This window comes from Ammospiza nelsoni, chromosome 7 (assembly GCF_027579445.1).
Source record: "Ammospiza nelsoni isolate bAmmNel1 chromosome 7, bAmmNel1.pri, whole genome shotgun sequence".
Lineage (NCBI taxonomy): Eukaryota > Metazoa > Chordata > Aves > Passeriformes > Passerellidae > Ammospiza > Ammospiza nelsoni.
This window is the reverse complement of record NC_080639.1, coordinates 2,707,279-2,725,723: the sequence shown is the minus strand read 5'-3', so window position 1 is coordinate 2,725,723 and position 18,445 is coordinate 2,707,279. Positions and strand designations below refer to the sequence as shown.

The 18,445-nt window shown below is 47.0% G+C and overlaps 1 protein-coding gene across 1 annotated transcript; it reads right to left on the bottom strand.

Annotated features, from left to right (window-relative positions):
* Positions 1-386: 386 nt before the first annotated feature.
* On the bottom strand, positions 387-2,277 carry LOC132075262 (helix-loop-helix protein 13-like). Its single transcript, XM_059475492.1, has 2 exons — positions 1,839-2,277; positions 387-424 (listed from the first exon to the last, which is right to left on the bottom strand). Exons 1-2 carry the CDS (start codon positions 2,275-2,277, stop codon positions 387-389), a joined length of 477 nt encoding a protein of 158 aa, XP_059331475.1.
* Positions 2,278-18,445: the final 16,168 nt, after the last annotated feature.

Sequence of the window (18,445 nt, the reverse complement as noted above, 5' to 3'; positions counted from 1 at the left end):
ACTTTCATGGTCTCTGAATCCCTGGTGACTCTCACAACCATCACCCTGGATACCTTAAGCCAAGCACTAGATTTTCAGAGGTGTTGCTTAGCTTTTTTTCTTATAATCTTGTTTCTCGCATGCTGGAAATGGGATTTTGACGCAACCCTCATCCAATGGAAGGGAAAATGTTGGGGCTGTGGTTGTGCTGGCACTGGCTCTCAATGTTTTGCTGTTCTTAAGCGAGTGCAGGTCTATCAGAGTGAGAAAGAGAAGCAGGAGGCCCCAAGGAGCGATGAATCAACAGAGAGAGGGGCTGGGTGCTGGAAATGAGGTGGGGAAGTGCTCTGGGAATTGAGCAGCTGGAACCCAGCACTCCAGGTTTTCCTGCCTTTAAAGGCCTCTCCTTAATCCCACTTTACCCAGGACAGGCGGGCTGTCAGATCTGCACAAGGGAGAGAGGAAAACACAGTCATTTCAACATTTAAATTAACCTTTAATGAGTCAACTATCCAGCCTCTCCAGAAGAGGAGCCTCATTCAATTGGATCTTTCCAAGTGGAGCTCTTCAGGACAGGAAGAGTGGCAAAAGGGGGATCCCTATGAGAAATATTTGTGTTATTTTAAATCTGTTAAAAGCAGGCCACTAAAACACAAAATTTTTTTTGTAGTCAAGAGACATAACCAATGGTGTATTAGGAGTCATTTTCCCAGATAATGAAAATTAATAGGAAAGGAGAAAAAACTCAATTAACTTTTCCTTTCAAGTAAACTGATTACTTTTCCTCTGCTTTCTCTGTTCCTTTAGCACTTCCCCGTAATATGAAAGAGGAGTATTCCCATTTACTGACTTTTCTCCTTCCTTTCTTGTGCTGTACATTTTGGGGACTCATTTTTAAGGCCCCTTTCCAAGATCCAAAGGAACATATACAGCAAAGGAACAGAGTTGGAAAGGGGATTAATTAACTTAAAATGCAAAGTACCAAGAACTACTGAAACCTCCCCCTCTGCTCCTCCCTGCTCTAAGCAGCAAAAAACCTGTTGCCTTCTGAGATTGAGGCCCTGTGTTGGGCAGTTTGGGCAATTTCCCATCTTCACCACTCAGTGGCCTGATGAAAAATATATTCTGGAGGAAGAAAGGCCTAAATTCATTCCAGCTAAATCAGGGATTAAGTACAAACCGAACAGAAAACTGAATAACAGCCCTCCAATTTAAAATAGAAATAATTATATAAGATTATAAATTGCAAATAGACATTCACTTCCCCATATTTTGAAAATAGCTCGAAATTTGAACACTCTGATTTGTGTATCCCGGTTCATGTGTTGAACTGTAACCTCTGAGAAACTCTGGGTTGCTGGGACATCTGTATTTTAAGAAATGAAATGTTGTTTGTGTCCAAACCAAGGTGTTTTCCTCTGCCAAGTACAAGCTAAAGAAAACTTCTAAAGAAAACGTAGAAAAATCTCTAAGGGCTCCATCAGAAAAGAACAATTTCTCACAGAATTTTTTTTAAAGTCCAAAAATATATTCTGAGACTAAAAATCTTTCCTCTTTGTAAAAAGAACCTTAGCAAGTTGCTTTTGGGTGGGGAGTGGGGAGAGTGTTTATTCAATTTTTTAAAGAAAAAAAGCAAGTTAGAGAAGAAGGATAAGTATGATTTTCTGCTGCAACCCGATTGAGATTTCCTCTCTTTGAAGGAAAGAGAGGAAATCCCAATCGTTTCAGATCTCAGATTCAGCAAAAAATCAAAAACCAACAAAATCAACTGTGCCCAAAAACCAACAAAACCAACAACTGCCCAAAATCGACTCTCGAGTGTGGCCCTGCTCCCTCAAGTGCCGCCCACCCTTGCTCACCGCTGGTGTTCCAGGCCGCCCGCTGCAGGCCCGGGGCGCCGCTCCTCAGGCACTGCTCCACGTAGGCCCGGGGGTGGCAGCCGGACAGGAGGATGTCCCCGAGCAGGGCGATGTAGGCGGTGGCCAGGCGCAGCGTGTCGATCTTGGACAGGCGCCTCTCGTAGGGGAAGGTGGGCACGCGGCCGCGCAGGGCCTCGAAGGCCGCATTGAGGCCCAGCATGCGCCGGCGCTCCCGCAGGTTGGCGGCGCGGCGCTGCCGGGGCTGCTCTGGCGGGGCTGGGAGCTTGTCCAGCTCAGCACCACCTGGCCCTGGCCATGAGGGCTCTGCCAGGCACTCCAGGAGAAAGTTCTCCAGTGGTGCATCGGGATCTGCCGGCTCCCAGAGGAGAGATTCCGCACTGGGGCCTCCATCCTCGAAGCTGTAGCAAAGCTCCTCCATGCCCTGGCCCACCAGGCTCACAGCTTCAGGTTAAACTGGTTTAATGGGGTTTTAATTTCGACAAATGTGGGCAGGGAGTTCTGGTTGTGTCCTCGTGGAAGCTAATGGAAAATTTTTCCACGGTTGCAAATCCGAGTGGGAGTCAGGATTTAAATACTTTGTGTCTTCTCAGCAGGAAATACTTCATGGCTCCTATTCGCCTCTCAGAACTAATTAGTGCACGTGCTTCCCTTTTTATTAGCTGTCCACTACAAAACAATATGAATGAATTGAAGATAGAATGAGGTTTCTATTGACTTTCTCCTGAAAAATTCATTGAAGCAGTTATTGAGCTCTTCCACAGGTCCATTCTCTCCACCTCCTGTTTAGAGGAGGTTCACAGAGGGATTTTGTTTGGTGAGGAGTGCTTGGAAGAAGGAACAAAATAGTCCTTTATCTTTTTGGTGAAGCCCACAAAATGGGGACAAACAAAATGCTATTGTATTGCTGTCACAAACACACGCTCCTGTGTTTGACAGCACAAGACAGTGGCATCTTCTGCTCCTCTGGAGAGGGAAGGTGTGGGATGAACTGCTGTGCAAAACTGTGGTACCTCATTAAGTGAGCCAACACCACCTCCTTTGGCTGCTGCATTTCCCATTTGAACCACACATTTGCTCTGTGGACATTCGATGCTCTGTCTCACACCAGGGCTGTCAAACCACGCAGGGTGAAGGCCTGGAGTGGTGGAGCAGGTGAGCCACACCTCTGGAACAGCTGGAAACTGGGAGAGCAGCAGGTATCCAGCATGGCAGGGATAATGGGGTGGAAGGTGTTAAGCACCACCAGAGCTTTAGGGCAGGTACATAATGTGTGTGCTTCGTTCTCTTTTATTTCCATAATGCTTACTGCCAATGTCTAAATTAATTCAGAAATAGTTCAAGTCGTATTTTTAAGGACTTGAGTGAATGGAAAGGAATCGTGTTTAAAGTTGGAGCAAGCCTAAATGCTTTTCCTGAAACAGGTCATAAAGAACTTTTATAAAGGTACTTCATCACGTGCTTGACTTTGTGCACAGGCTCCCATCCTGCTGCTGTGTGGTGAGGTTTCAAGAGACACCTGTGAAGCTGGTGAGCCACAGGCAGATTCCTGACGGGACGGAGCTCAGCAGCTTCAGGTAAAGAGCCAGAGAGCAGAAAACGACCTGCATTTATCATGGATCCCGGAGGATTCTCAGGTTCTCCATCTAACAGTGTCTTAGGGTGCAGTCCGGGCAGCTTTGCCTTGGGAAAAGAGGGATTGACTTTAGGATAAGGCACAGGCTGTTAAGGTCCCTTCTTAGCAGCCTGGCATTTTCCCTTGTGGCAGGAAGCTTAAGGCAGCCGAAAACAGGCTGCCAGAAAGGTTCTTGCAGAGAAGTTGTGAGAAGGTGACACTTTAGGAAACATTAGGGCTGCCTGTGTTCCCCTTGTTGTGCAAATTAAACAGGAAATCCATTACCTGTAAATCTGCATAAGAAATAAAGATGCCAAGTGTGACAATTCGAGAATCGTTAAGGCTGGACAATAGAGGACAAATGGCTGTTAAATAATTCGAGTTTGTCTGGTCGGCTCAGGGTGGGAATTTTGTGCTGGTTTTGTACAAAGCACATAATTTGTTCTGACAAGAACATAATTTGTTCTGAACATAATTTGTTGTGTGCCAAGGAACACAAAGTTTTGGTGTCGTGAAAGTTCACCGTGGCAGTTCCCCAACAAGGAGCAGGGCAGGAGGGGATGGATGCAGGAATGGCCACAATCAGAGGTGGCACAGCTGAGCCTTGAACTCGGAGTGATCAATGTGGAGTTCACTCTGCACTGGTTTATTTGAAGTCACAGAATCATTGAGGCTGGAAAAGGACTTTAAGTTCAAGTCCAGCTGTATTTCCCAGTGTCCTCTCCAAGCAAGGCTCCCAAAAGAAGCCACTCACTCCAGGTTCTCCTCCAGCTCCCCAGCCAAGCATTGGTGGTGCTCACATGGCACAAGCAGGAGACATTTGGAAATAACAAACTGGGGAGAGAACATGCTCTGGAGGAGGCACTTGTCCACTGGGAGCAAGGGGCAGAGAGCAGGGGCTCAGCAGGTAACTGGGTGAGTTTTGTGTGCCAGGTTCCCCTCTCTGAGCAGATGCTTCTCCAGGGCTCCACGTTCCCTCCCAGATCCATCACTGCTAGCAGGGCTGCCTGGGGATGTGTCTGGCTCCACACATGCAGAGCAGATGTTCCAGCCAGCCTCCTTTTAGCATGTTCAAGGGGAATTTGGCTCTCTTGGAGAGACTCTGGACAAAGCAGGAGGGGGAAGGGGAAGGGTAGAAAGAGAAAATAAGCAAAGGTTTGCCCTTGGAAAGCCAGCTCCTTGGGTCTCAGGAGAGAGGACGAGATTCCCATCCCTCACATGAGCAGCCCTCACCACAACACCAGACCTGCTGCACTCCCAGGGTTTCTGCAGCTCTGCTCATTAGAAAGGGGGGGGAATGTGCAGATAATTGAGCTAATTTGTCACCTGTCTGGAAGTTGTTGGTTAAGGAATGTCCCAAAGGGATCGAAGGAGTGGGGTACCACCCTGAGCAGGGGTGCTGTTGCTTGTGATGTGTTGTTATAATTTCAAGAGCTGCTCAACTGCTGTTTTGTTGCAAAGCCTTTCAGCTCCAGTGGGATCCAGAAATAACATTTGACTGCTGGTCATTTTTAATCAATAGGGCCTGATGAAAGCAAATTCTTGAGTCAGGAACTCTGCACTGGATTTATGTCTGTGATAGGCAACGGAGCCATCATTGTTTGGGTTTGGATTTTCCAAGTCTGGATATCCACATCTGCCTTTAAAAACTTCCCTATCGTGCTGGGAATGCCTTTTTTAGTCTTGTCCCACTTCCTCTGCCATCTACACAAATCCACTCACAACCAACTCAGTGATTTCATGGATTTTTGGGTACACACCTGCTTTCAGGAAATATTTCCACTGCAGTTTTTTTCCCCTTTCCAGTACCTTAGGAGCTGGAAGCTGTTACCCTCTACCTGGATCTCAGAGATAAATGGGTCACCTGAGGTTATTCTGGAAGTAGATTTTTCTCTCCCCTTCTTATCCCACTTGCCTTATTTCAGACTCAGCTTGGGGAACCTTCCCACTGATAAAACTGATAATTATTATTAATAATTTCTGCTCTTTTTTTTCCCCTGGAAATTCAACTTGAATTCATCTTTAATTGCTTAATAAAGGGAGTCAGCCCTTGGCCTGGACAAAGAACAGATGGAGAAAGGACCAGATGCTTCACTTTCAAGTGAGATGACTCCAAAGCACAAGTCCATCATGTCATAGCTGCTGATCCAATGTTACACTGTGCAGCTCATCCTCAGAGCTGGGAATTGGGGCCCAGATGAGCAGGGAAGAGCAGATGGAAGATGCAAAAAGAATCCTGGGGAAGGCTTTATGCAGGTGAGGCTGTGCAGCTCATGGTGGTGTGGCTCCCTGCACATGTGTGGGTGAAGGCACTGCCAAAATGCAGCTACAGAGGGATCTCCAGGGACTGGCTGGTGGAGCTGCCTGGAGTCCCAGCCAGAGTGGACACCAAGGTCCTGGATCTCCTCTGGAGCCACCAGCCAGGCCTGGGACACCTGAATCGCTGGGCACATGGATTGAGAACAGCTGGGGGGGGGCAGGAAAAGTGCAAGTATTGTAATGCAGCCGTGGAATGTGCTGCTTTTTAACCTGAAAGGATTGTGGATGTGAGGACATAATGAGAAGCAGAGCAAGGATTTCCAGGGCAAGAGCATTTCAAAGGGCTAATGGCTGTTCCTGGGATGCTCCAGTAATTGTGAAGTGAAGCTTTGCAGGATGTTGATTTAAGTGAAAAGGTAACAGGACCTTTATTATTTGCTGGGTAGAAACCTCAGATGTCAGAGATTGTGGAGGAAGACACTGGTGAGTGGTTGTTAATATAACTTTGATTTATTTCAAATGTAGAACAAACGAATCAAGGTAGTCTCTGCTTTAAATGCCTTTGGTGTTTAAAAGTGAACACGGTCCCTTTAACCTTTTGCAGAGTTACAGAAAGTTAATCCCAGTCTCCAGGAGAAGGAAGGTATTTTCTCTCATAAAAACACTCACTGGAGGTTTTCCCTTTCTACCAGAGCCTTTTATGTGTCGGGGGTTCACCTGTGGGCTCCTGCTGCCAAGGGATTCCTTATGCAAGGAATCACTGCTCTGGGAGGGAATGGTCTTTTTAGGGAGATGTCAGCCTGTGCTTTGATCTCAAGGGTGGTGGAAGTGCTCATGGAGCTCTTGAATGACAGTGGTGTTCCTTGTGGAATGGCCTTGGGAAAGCTGCCTGCCCAGAGAAGCTGTGGCTGCTTCATCCCTGGAAATGTCCAAGGCCAGGCTGGACACTGGGGCTTGGAGCAACCTGGAATAGTGGAAGCTGTCCCTGCCCATGGCAGGGGAGTGGAAGGAGATGAGCTTTCAGATTCCCTCCAACCCAAACCATTCCATGACTCTATAATGCTTGAACCATCTGAAACGTCCCCCCAGCAAGTTAAAATAATGCTGGAATTGCAAGATAATTCCCATGAATAACCCTGTGTCCATATTCAATGAGAAATTTTTCTAGGGAGAAGAAAGTTTCATGTCATTCATGTGACATCCAATTCTTAGTGGTTTTATTTGGATATCTCCGAGTGGTGACTTTAGGTACCTCTCTCCCAGAAGGCTTGGGTTGCCTCTGTAGAAAACATGTTTTCTGCAAGATACTTGTACAGTTTTTATTGAGGTTGGTTACCCATCCCCAGAGCCCTTTCTTTAGGTACAAGAAATCCTGAATATCTGTTGGTTTTGTCATCATTACTTAATGAAAAAAAACCCCAAAACCCTGAGAAAAAAAAACCTAACCCACAGTCTCCCATACCTGTTCCAGGGCTTTTTTCCTTAGTCTGAGGAGGGAGACACAGCTGGGAACAGCCAAAAAGGTGAGACAGAGAAGAGATCTTCCTCAGCTTGCAGCTCTGCCAGAAATCTTGTGATTTTTCCCATTAATGGGCCACTTTTGTGGGATTTTGGAGCCTGATTCTCCCCTGGAGAGCCAAGCCAGCATCCCAGGCTGGGGCTGGGCTGGGAGCCTTTCCCCATCTCCCCCCATCCCTGCTGGCTGCACCTGCACGGCCTCCCTGGGAATTGTAAATCCCGCAGGTGGCACCTCGTAAACCTGCCTGGAGAGCCTGGCCTTGCGCACAGAGTCCCCTGGGCAGCTTTACAGAGTGATGCCTGCTTGACTGGCAGCTGCTGCTGCTGCTGCTTTATGGGAAACCAGCTCACGTTCCCACTAAAAACCGGGAACGGCGGCTTGGGAAAAGCTCCCCGGCTGCGTGAGAGGCCTCGGCCTCGCTCTCCATCTGGAAGGTGGCTCTTCCTGGCTTTTCCTCTCCATCTGGAAGGTGGCTCTTCCTGGCTTTTCCTCTCCATCTGGAAGGTGGCTCTTCCTGCCTTTTCCCAGCCACCTTGGACGTGCCTTGGACGCGGTTCAGTGCCTTGGTTGGCTCTGTGGACGCGGTGGCAGGACGGAGCGCAGCCCAAAGCTGTTTCTCATGGAGAGCTGTCACGCCAGGTTATGCTGATGCTGAGCTGGGCACAGAGGGGAGGGTTGGGTTGCTTTGGGTTGCCTTTTTTTTTTTTTTTTTTTTTTTTTTTGTGTTGCAGAAAAGTCTTTTCAAAATTAAGAGGCAGAAAAATTCAGAAATCTGGGAATGAGGTTTGGGTGCCAGCTGTGATGAGAAACTAGTCTGGAAGAGAAAAATCTCATCCCAAATCTGGGCAAAGAAAGGAGCAGATGGGGGCAACTGGAGGCTCCTGCTGTAACCTACAGAAAATGCAAAGATTAAGTCTCAAAATAATTTTGGAAGCACTTGGATGGGCTATTTATTGAGTACAGTTGGTGAGGACACCACTCTGGAGTTGAATCCCACGCTAGCCATACCCTGCCTGGGAAGTTTAGAATGACGCACATCATGGGGTGCTCAGGGATGATGATCCCATTCTATTTTTCAGTGTTTCCTCCTTTTTTCAGCTGGCAGGCCACGCTGGATCAAAGAGGATCCAATGCTCTCTGACAGACAAGTGTCACAGCCATGAGGGGGGAACCAGAGTCTTGGGCAAAACCACCAAAGGATCTGAAGATGTGGGCAGGCACTTTTTCCCTGTCTTTAATCAACAAGACCCCACATAAATTTATTTACTCAGGTTTTGGCCGTGGACCTGCAAATGCCCAAGTCTTTCTCCACCCCCGTGCATGTCTCCTTTGCTGCCTGATGTTATTCAGGCTGCACCCTCAACCCATGTGGGAAAAAAACGCTGACATTTCAAAGAGGGCCAGGGAATCTTGAAGGCTGGAAAAGCCCTCCAAGATAATCAAGTCCAACCTTTGACTGAACACCCCATGTCCACTGGACCATATCACAAAGTGCCACGTTTCTGTGTTGTTTTCTGGATGCTTCCATGAATGGTGACTCCACCACTTTCCTGGGCAGCCTATTCCAAGGCTTGGCAACTCTTTCAGTGAAGAATATTTTCTTCCTATTCAACCTGAACCTCTCCTGCCATAACTTGAGGGCATTTTCCCTTGTCTTGTTGATATTTCCCTGGGAAAGGAGGCCAGCCTCACCTCCCCATGGTCAATAGTTGCAACCACAGAGCAGCCAGAGCTCCAGAAATCCCTAAATTGTTTGGTGGAGACTGAAGGACCACGCCAGGGAAATTATCAGCAAATTCCTGTGCTCTTTCCATGAGCATCCAGTGCTGGCAGAGTGTGGAATTCCTGGACAGGCACAGTGTGGCTGCTCCTGTGAAATTCAGGGACAAGAATCTTTTAATGCCATGCAGAATTAGGTGATGATGTTGCTTTGAATAAACTTCCTCTCTTTTCCATCTGAGTGCATTTGGGGAAGGCTGCTTGTCTTTAGGGTTATGTATTCTGATTTTCCCACCAAAAAAAAAAAAAAAAAGATAAAAACAACAACAAAAAAAAGAGAAACCTGAGCTTTTTATACAACCTTCTGCTTCAAAACTTGGCACTCAGAGAGAAATATCAAAAGCTGTTTGTCAGGCACTGACATTTGAGTCAGTCTTCAAGGAATTTGAGATTTCTAGAGGTAATGAGGGAGGCTTATATGGGAAATCTCTGGAGAAACCCCATGTGTTCTGGGGAGCTCTGGGTGAGTTGTGTTGAGAGCAGCTTTTGGAAAGTGGAGCTGGAGTTCCACAAGCCACTGACAGGAATAACAGAGCATGGGGAGATGTTGTGCAACACTTCCAGACCTCAAAGGCTCATCAGCTCACCACATTCCTGGGCAAAGCTTGGCTCCGTTTCATTCCTTATTTTTGCTGGAGAGAGGTGCACTGGGGTATTGCTGGTGAGTGGGCCATGAACTGGTGTCACTGGCCCAGAAGGGCCATGGGACGTCCTGATATTATGGAGACCCCCTGAAATGGAGAATAATATTTTATGCATTGAAAATCTCATTCCCAGATGGAGAAACTGAAGCACCACCAGCATGTGCGGGGGGGGGATTAAATCTCACCAGGCTCATCCCAGCTCCAGAGCTAAGCTCTTGGTAAGTGCCCAGAGGGTCCTGGCTGCTTTGTGTCTTGGTGTGTCACTCTCTGTGTGATATATCCTTCCAGGAAAATGCTGTTTGTTTAAAAGAGTGAGCCCCCTTTTTAAGGCATGATTTGTGTTCTTGGGTGTAGGTCAAATAGCAGACACTTCTGATTAATGTCACGTCGAGGAATGGCAAAAAAGAAATAAAAAATAATACCAAAAAAAAAAAAAAAAAAAAATCACATGCCTCAGTGGGAAAAAGTATAAAGGACAAACATCCAGTGCTGTTCAACATTTTGGGAGGTGGGGAAAGAAGCAGGGAAGATCATACCTAAACAGAAAGCCAAAGCCAGTGCTTGCAATTGCCAAGACATCAGCCAAAAGGAAAGCACAACTGTGATGGCAGTAAAATCATGTATGAGTCATGATGGGCCAAGAACAAGTTTGCTTTCTTTTCCCCCCTCATTGAGCAGATGATGATTAAAAGATAAATCATGCCTGGAGTCAAATCAAGTGATTGGATTAAAGTTTAGTTGAGTATTTAGAGACTGTTTGGGACACAATGGAAAGCTAATTGAAAACTTACATTTGTGAGACCCTTGAACTCTCCAGCTCTTAATAAAATACTACTGCAAAGTACACAAGGGCTCCCTGTGGGAGAGATTCCTCTCCACAAGTGCTTTTGCTCCTCAGGTATGTGGAGAAATGGAATTCATTTTCTCGACAAGTTCACCAAAGAAAGGCATGTTCGTGATCACAGCTCAGCTATTGCTCGTGGTGCAGCAACTTAATCTGTTCAGCTCACTGAAAAGCAGCGAAGCAAGACAAAGGAGAGTCACTTCTTAGAAAAAAATAATTTAAAATGAGGATTTAAACACTTCATTCTTTTAACTAGACTTTGTTCTTCTGAGCAGCTGGTATTCCAGAGCGACTGCTGCCTGCACTGGGGTGAAGTGACTCTGGAGTCTTTAAAACGATGTAAAAATTCTTTCTAGATGTGCTGTAGTGGGACATGCCACACTTTATTTGGGCTACTAATGTAATTACACTCTGGAATCACCCCCAGTTCTTAGGAAAGATCCCCAGACTCCAAAGCATTGTCCTTTGTGGTGGAAATACCAGTGAAACCCACAAATGAAGAGGATAAACTCCCCTATGTCCTCACACACATGAACAGGCAGAAATGGAAAACCTGGCTCTTTGTGTGACCTCTGTCAGACCAAGCATGAGCCTTCCTTGGGAATCCTGAAGGGAAGCTGCAGAAACTCTGTGGCCAGGTTCATTTGCCCCCTTTGCACTGTGATTGCCATGGACCAAAAATGGATGACAAATGGGAGCATGGCAGAATTACCTCCTCCACATGGGCAAGGTTTTATACTTCCCTGACTACTTTGACCTTTGGAACAGTTGTTTGGGGTTTTTTTTCTGCAGTAGGATGTGTTTGTGCAGAGACCACAGGTGGGAGAGAAGGTTTGGGGGGAAGAATGGGAAGAAATTATTATGCTGATGAATATAGGATGGGTCAAAGACTGCATTCCTATTCTTACTACTAGAAGATATTTCCTAATATTCAAAAAGGGGTTTTGCCTTGTTTCTGCTGGTGTCTGTGACTCCACAGTCTGTCCCAGGTTCTGGCATCCTCTTTGCCTTTTACTTAGCTGAAGGGCTTAATGTAGCTCCCTATAATTTTTCACCCTGCAGCTTTTTCACCTTTTTAACTTCTTCACATGTGTCCAAGACCTCCTGGCATTCCCTTTCCTCAGGTCATACAGTCACACCCTCACCTTTTCTAAGGCAAGCACAGGTTTCTCTGAAGTCCATGGTCTCATGCACCTTGGCAACAGCTGAGGCAGGTGAAGATAATAAATGTAGGGTTAATATTTTGGGGAAATTCAAGTTACCAACTCACTTCAGCAGAGCTTTCACTGAGTGCATCCTGCCTCACATGCACCAAACAAGGAAAATCTTAAATTAGTCATAGCTAAGTGCCATGATGGACCTTCTGTTTGTGCTAATTAATGTCCATTATTTGCACCAGAACAGGCAGTTCCTCCGCTGTGCGATGTGCCCATGACAGCCAGGCCAGCATTTTCTTCTTCTTCTGAACAGCTGTGCTTTGTTCTTCACTAGAAAGCTTTACTGTGTCTTCCAGTGATTAATGTGTTCTGGGAGGCCTGGGTGAGGAGCCATCAGTCACAAGTTATGGGACACTCCTTGGCGGATTAGAGGGAGATAGATCGGGAAGATTAATTTAATTAATTTCTTCTCTCCATTGTTGCTGGTTCCAAGAAGTTTCTCCCAGGAGCTGAAGCATGTGGGATGGATGCAGCCCTGGAGGTGACACCGTGCCTTGCTGGAGGTCAGCTCTCTGTGTGTGAGCTCTCTGTCTGGAGCTGCCAGGAGCAGGATGGAGTGAGGAACACTGGGAAGCTGGAGAAAGCTGCTTTGGGAGTGATGGTGCTCAACAGAGCACTGGGAAGAAAGGAGAAGGCTCAGAGTCTAAAGGGGCTGTGAGAGGCCTGAAGAGGCAATTTTTAGTGATAGGACAAGAGAGAATGGCTTCAAACTGCCAGAGGGCAGGGTTAGATGGGATATTAGGAAGGAATTCTTCCCTGTGAGGTTGGTGAGGCCCTGGCACAGGATGCCCAGAGAAGCTGTGGCTGAACTGACTGAGGTCATGGTGCAGAGCGTTGCCTTGCATGGGAAAATTGCCTTGAATTTCCTCCTGGCCATTGGGAAAAGAGGAGCTGAGGGGGCTTTTGATCTGGTCTTGGCCAGAAAGAAAACTTACCTGCTATCTAGCACGTTCTGAGCTTGGAGAGCACCTCTGGAATAACAAGTTGAATACAGCCTGAGACCATAGAATCCTAGAACAGTTCGTGTTGGAAGGGGTCTTAAAGACCTCCTTGTTCCAACATCCTGCCATGGACTGGGACACCTTCCACTATCCCAGGGTGCTCTGAGCCCCATCCAACCTGTTCTGGGACACTTCCAGGGATCCAGGGGCATCCACAGCTTCTCTAGGCACCCTGTGCCTGGGCCTCACCACACTCTGAGTATGAATCAACTCTGTGTAAGAGCCATAACTGGGAGTAGATTTGAAGTTCCGTGTTTGAGGCTATGATATCTTGTAGTGTGGCATTTTATCAAATAACTCGTGTGTCTCCTTCCACTACAGCCACTGGATTTGATGAGCTGGGCTCTGTCTGAGTGCTTTGACTCAGGCCGCAGCCTGCATTGGGCCTCATAAAAAAGGTATGCATGATTTCAGGCTCTCCTCCCCTCCTGGATAACTCATCTCCTGCTCTCTAATGAAAGTACTAATAATTATAACAATAGGAGATGTGCATTATCCTGAGGGCCTGTGCTCTGCGTCCCCCCCGAGAGCTCTTCTGTCAACTGCTCTTAATATTCCTGTGCTCTTTGCAGCCCTTATGGTTAGAAAACCTCCATGAGGGGGAAACACGCAAAAAACACGACCCAGAACTGAACAAATCGCTCTGGGTGGAGTCTGGGGACACAGAGCCCTGGATGGATGCTCGGAGGACAGCACGAACATCTTCCTCCTGCCTTGGAGAACAACTGGATTCGATTACGTGTTGCGCAAACTTGCTCTGGTTTGGTTTTCCCCTCGGAAGGCGAGGGCAGATGTTGTGTTCTGAGGCTGCTGTGGGGTTCCAGCCCCTGGGCTGCATTTCAGGACTGAATCTCCCACTTTGTGATGCTCCTGTTGGGGGTGGGCAGGCAGCTGGAAGAGGGGATGGGAGCTGTTGGATGTCTTTGCTACCCACCGAACACCCTGTGCCTTGTGCCTATGGAAGTAAAGGCAATTTGGGGCCAAGGGACACCAAAACCATAGCATGAACATGAAGGGATGTCTGTGCTGAGCTCTGGGGCATCTCCATGGAGTGTTACAGGGTACTGATATGTGTTTCCTTTGGGGGAAAAAAGGAATCTCCTGGTTGTGAGAGCCCAGAGTTTGTGCTGTGGCCATGGAAGTCCTTTGAGAAAGCCAAGCACGTGTGCTGGCCTTCCCCTCAAAGCAAATATTCTTTTTGCAAGCTAATAATTTTAGCAGGGATTCCTTTCTTCCTCTTGAGGAGAGTTAAATGAAGTTATGGGTCAGTGAGAGGGCATCTGTACAGCATAGAGGAAGAATTTCCAAGCCTTGAGTGTAGTCCCTTCATTTGGAGAAGGCCTGGTCAAATTGGCTTTCCAAAACATTTTCTTTATTAAGGGTTTTATTGGTGCTTTTTGCTGGTTTGCAGAGGCTGTTAAGCCCCTCTGAACTGGTAGAACTCAATGGATAGAACTGACAAGAAGCTGAGGGAAGTTTTAACCATTTCCATCTGCAAAGCAGAACTTCCCAGTAGTTTCCACCATACTTGTCCAAGTTTCTGGATACAAATATTGTGTCATTTCCAGGAGTGAGTGATGTTGTTCCTACTTACAGCTGGTAAAAGAACATTCCCATCTAGGCCTGGGAAATGCCAACACAGATCCAGTATGCCAAGGTTCTTCTGCATTTAGATTCTCAGGCTCACCCCAAATCCTTTTTGTTCTGAAAGAGGGAATTGAAAGATCTCTGAACAACTTCACTCATAATGTTCAGACCTCCAGCATGTAGGAATGGGGCAGCCAATAGCTCTCCTTGGGGCTGTAATATCCTCACTCAGAAACCACTTTAAATCAGAATCGAAGCTTGATAAGGACTGTGCATTCACCAGTGAAATTAATAACTGGCTGTTGAGTTTGTAGTTCCCTTGAAAAGGCATTGGGTAAAAAAAAACTGACTCGTGATGGGAGAACAGGGGCCAGAAACTGAAACTAATCTTAATGAAAAAGGGTATCCAACAAGCCACAGGGCTGTAAAATCTGCCTGATCAAATCTCCACTGGACCATACTTCCTTGCGTCCCGATTTTGAAAGCCCAATTTCCTGCGAGATTGCATGATTATTATTTTTTAATCTAAAATGTATGGCCGCGAGGAAAAAAAAACAAGAAGGAAAAAAAAGGCATTTTAAAATAAATAAATCTGGCAACGCAAATGAGATCATGGAGCGGTTTGCTGGAAATACCGAACATTGTGTTGCCCAGAACTTGGCATTTATGGAAGTGACCAGCGGGGAGGAAATGGAATTTTTCTCATGGCCGGTGTCAACTTGGATGATCAAGCCACACCGCGGATTTGGCATCCCTGATGGAAAAGTGAGGCTTTCCAGGCCGGTACAATCCCGCTGCAGAGCGTCAGTCGTTGCGTAGGTTGGGGTCGGCAAGGATTGACAACAGGGAGGGACAGCATTCTATGAGTCTGGCGCTTTCTTGTCCCAGATTAATGATCTTCCAATCTGGTTTTCAGGCACACAGACTCAGTCACACGTAAATAAAAAACAGAGGGAAGCTTTTAAGAGACTCAGATGCTTGGTATTCCAAGCAACAGCGAGAGCAATGCCTTGCGAAGACGCCCCGTTGAGTGAGAACATTGCGGGGCCTTTGTGCCTCACCTTTTCCTTGGGATTTCTCTCTGAAGGGATTCCAAGCTCTTTTTCCCACTGGGCTGTTGGTCCTAGTTTCAAATTAAAATTTAGTCTTACCCTTAGCAAGGTTCTTCAAAAGACAGGTGCTGGTGGAAGGTGGTATGGCCTCCTGAAGGTCTGATCCGGCCCCTGGGAGGTCTCTTTGTAGGGAGATGAAATTTAGGCATCTGCTCTTCCTTAACTTGCCTGGTGTGGAGAGGTCCCTATGGCTGGGGAGGACGGACCCAGCTTCCTGAAGGTCTCAGGAGCTGTGGTCCAGGAGGACACAGCTGTGCCAGAGGCACAGGAAGCTGAAGCTTGTGGTGGTGGTGGTGGGTCAGCACAGGAGAGGAGTTGCATCTAAGCAGTGCCCAGTGGCTCTCCAGGCATTTCTCAAATGGAATTCCAGGCAGAAAACCAGGTAAAGAAGGCAAAGCTGTTGTCATGTTGCCCTTCTTCTGTTTGATGTTTCATGTGCCTCTTGTGGAGCAGCCCCACCTGGTCTGGTCAGGCTGTGCCAGCACCGCAGGCCAAGATTCAATAAAGTTGTTGTTTCCAATTAAAAGAAAAAAAAACCCACACTAGAGCTGCAGGAATGGCAAAGCCACAGCTTGGCAGGGGACGGGCTTGAGCACCACTTCACTGCAGGAACAACATTAAAGCCTCATCCTATTCCCACTGAAATTGGTGGCAAAGCCCCCACTGACCTCAGTGGGAGCAGGATCAGCCCCCCATTAATGGTTGAGGTGGTTCTATCAGGGCCTCACTCTTGCTTTGGGGTCTGTGGCTTTTCCAGCGAGGCAACGCTGGCGAGCATGGGTCAGGACAGGAGTTGAGTCTAATCAGTGCCCTGTGGCTCCCTGTGCATTTATCAAATGGAATTTCAGGCAGAAAACAAAGGGATTGAAAGGTTGAAAAACAAGGAAGGAATGTGCACTTGGCAGCTCTGCTAACCAGATGTTTGTTTCTCTTTCCTTGTTCTCAACAATGACTAAAAAACTCGTGAACAGTCTCGGGCCCAGCGCAAGGTCAGCCCGAAAAGTAGGTAAGAGGTGTCGCAACAAGGCGGAATGGACAGCTGGGGATGGAAAATGTTAATTTGTCCCAGGTTCCCTCAGAAAGCAGGGCCCAGCCTGCAGAAGGCCTGGGCACACGTGCTCTCCCTTCCCAGCGCAGGCCCCGGCGGGCGCGCGAGGCTCTCCTGGGAGCCCATGGCGCTCCCTCCGCGCTGGCGTGTGTGTGAACTGCTTCCAAGGGCTGCAGCCAGGGCATAGAGCAGCCAGAGCTGAGGGGGATACACGTAAATCCATGCCTCCATTTCCTGGGAAGTGCCTGAGCAGCGCAGCAGCAAGCTGGAGCTGGTGTGATTTTTGTGGGAGAAAACAGCTCTTGCAGAGTCAGCTTTATTATACAACATTTTTCATCGCGTTGCAGGAACTGCCTTCCTAAAAATCCATGATTTTTTGGATAAAATCAGTCCAAAAAGGGAAAATTAACAATTGGGAACTGTCACAGACATCTTTTTATGAAAAATCCTTCCCTTAGGATTTTTCCTCCTGAGAAGCTGAGAAGCCTCAGGAACAAATGTAAACATTGATTATCTGCTGCTGTGGAATGCAACAGGTGGATTCATGATTGGCCCATGTTGGATGTTTGTAATTAATGGCAAATCACAGCCCAGCTGGCTCGAACAGAAAGTCTGAGACAGCTGCCTTTGTTATCATTCCTTCTTTCCTATTCTTAGATAGCCTTCTGATGAGAACCTTTTCTTCTATTCTTTTAGTATAGTTTTAATGTAATATATATCGTAAAATAATAAATCGAGTCTTTTGAAACATGGAGTCAGATCCTTCGTCTTTTCCCTCATCCAAAAGCCCCTGTGAACACCATCACAGGGAACCAGCAGCACAATGTTGTGAGTTTGCAAAGCTGTGAATTTGCTCTCTGCTCTATCACCCCTGACAAGGTGCACTTCTTCAGCAGCATCTCCTGAAGGCTGTTCCCAGGACCGGCATCTTTTTCCCTTGTTTCACAGAAAAAACACCTCATTAATCAGTCTGCAGGGGAAGCAGATAAATTAAAAAAAAATAAAAAGAAGAAAAAAGAAAATACTATTAATTTTTATTAGCAAGGAAACTGAGCCAGAGAGGTAGAAATGACTCATTTGCAACTTGCTTGTCCATTAATGATGGGATTAGGAGCTGAGCTCTTGTTATCTGACCAGCTGGATCTTTTTCAGATCACATCTGTCCAGTAGTGACTCCACAGCCAAACAGCAAGTTTGGCCAGGAGGCAGAGCTTTCTTAAACTGGTGTGCAGGAGATTGGGATTGCCTGACCTTTAATTTAAGTCACCATCACAAACAAATCATATTTTAGCAACTGGTTTTATCAGATACCAACATTTTCAGGGAGAAAAAAAACACCTAACAGGTGTATTTAAGTTATAGAGAAATGCTTACTTGGGCTGTGTGTGCTGGTGAATCAGGACTTTGGATTTCCAGCTGGGTTAGGATCAGCTGAGTTGGAGCCAGCAGCTGCTCATCAGTACTCTACAAACTTGTCCAGCTCAATGCTTGTGAGCATGACATGGACTAATCTGTGGGTAAAAACCAGACTGCACTGCCCGAGGAGGACAATCCTGGGCAAAATAAAGCTGCAGTCTCCAGAGAAAAATGCTGTGAGTGTAGTTCCAGGATGCCGGGAGGCTGCATAAGGACAGTGAGGATGCTCCTCTCACCTACTTTTCCTGTCTCAGCAGCACTTGAATGGCCTCCCAAAGTCAACCTTGACCCAAGGCCAAGTTGATTTCTGTCCATCCTACAGCATGGGGAGCAGTAGGGATGCTCCTCATGCCACCCCCTGGGCTCAGGGACGTCAGTAACATGCTCAGGGAAAAGCAGCTCTCGTCAAGATGTAGAGGGAGAACAGGAAAGGAGGCTCCTTCTGGAAGAGCTCCTGTGCAAGTGTCCAAGCTCACTTTTATCCACAATCCAGCAGGGATGTGGCTGATCTGCTGTGATGCCCATCCATCCTCCTTGATGACCTGGAG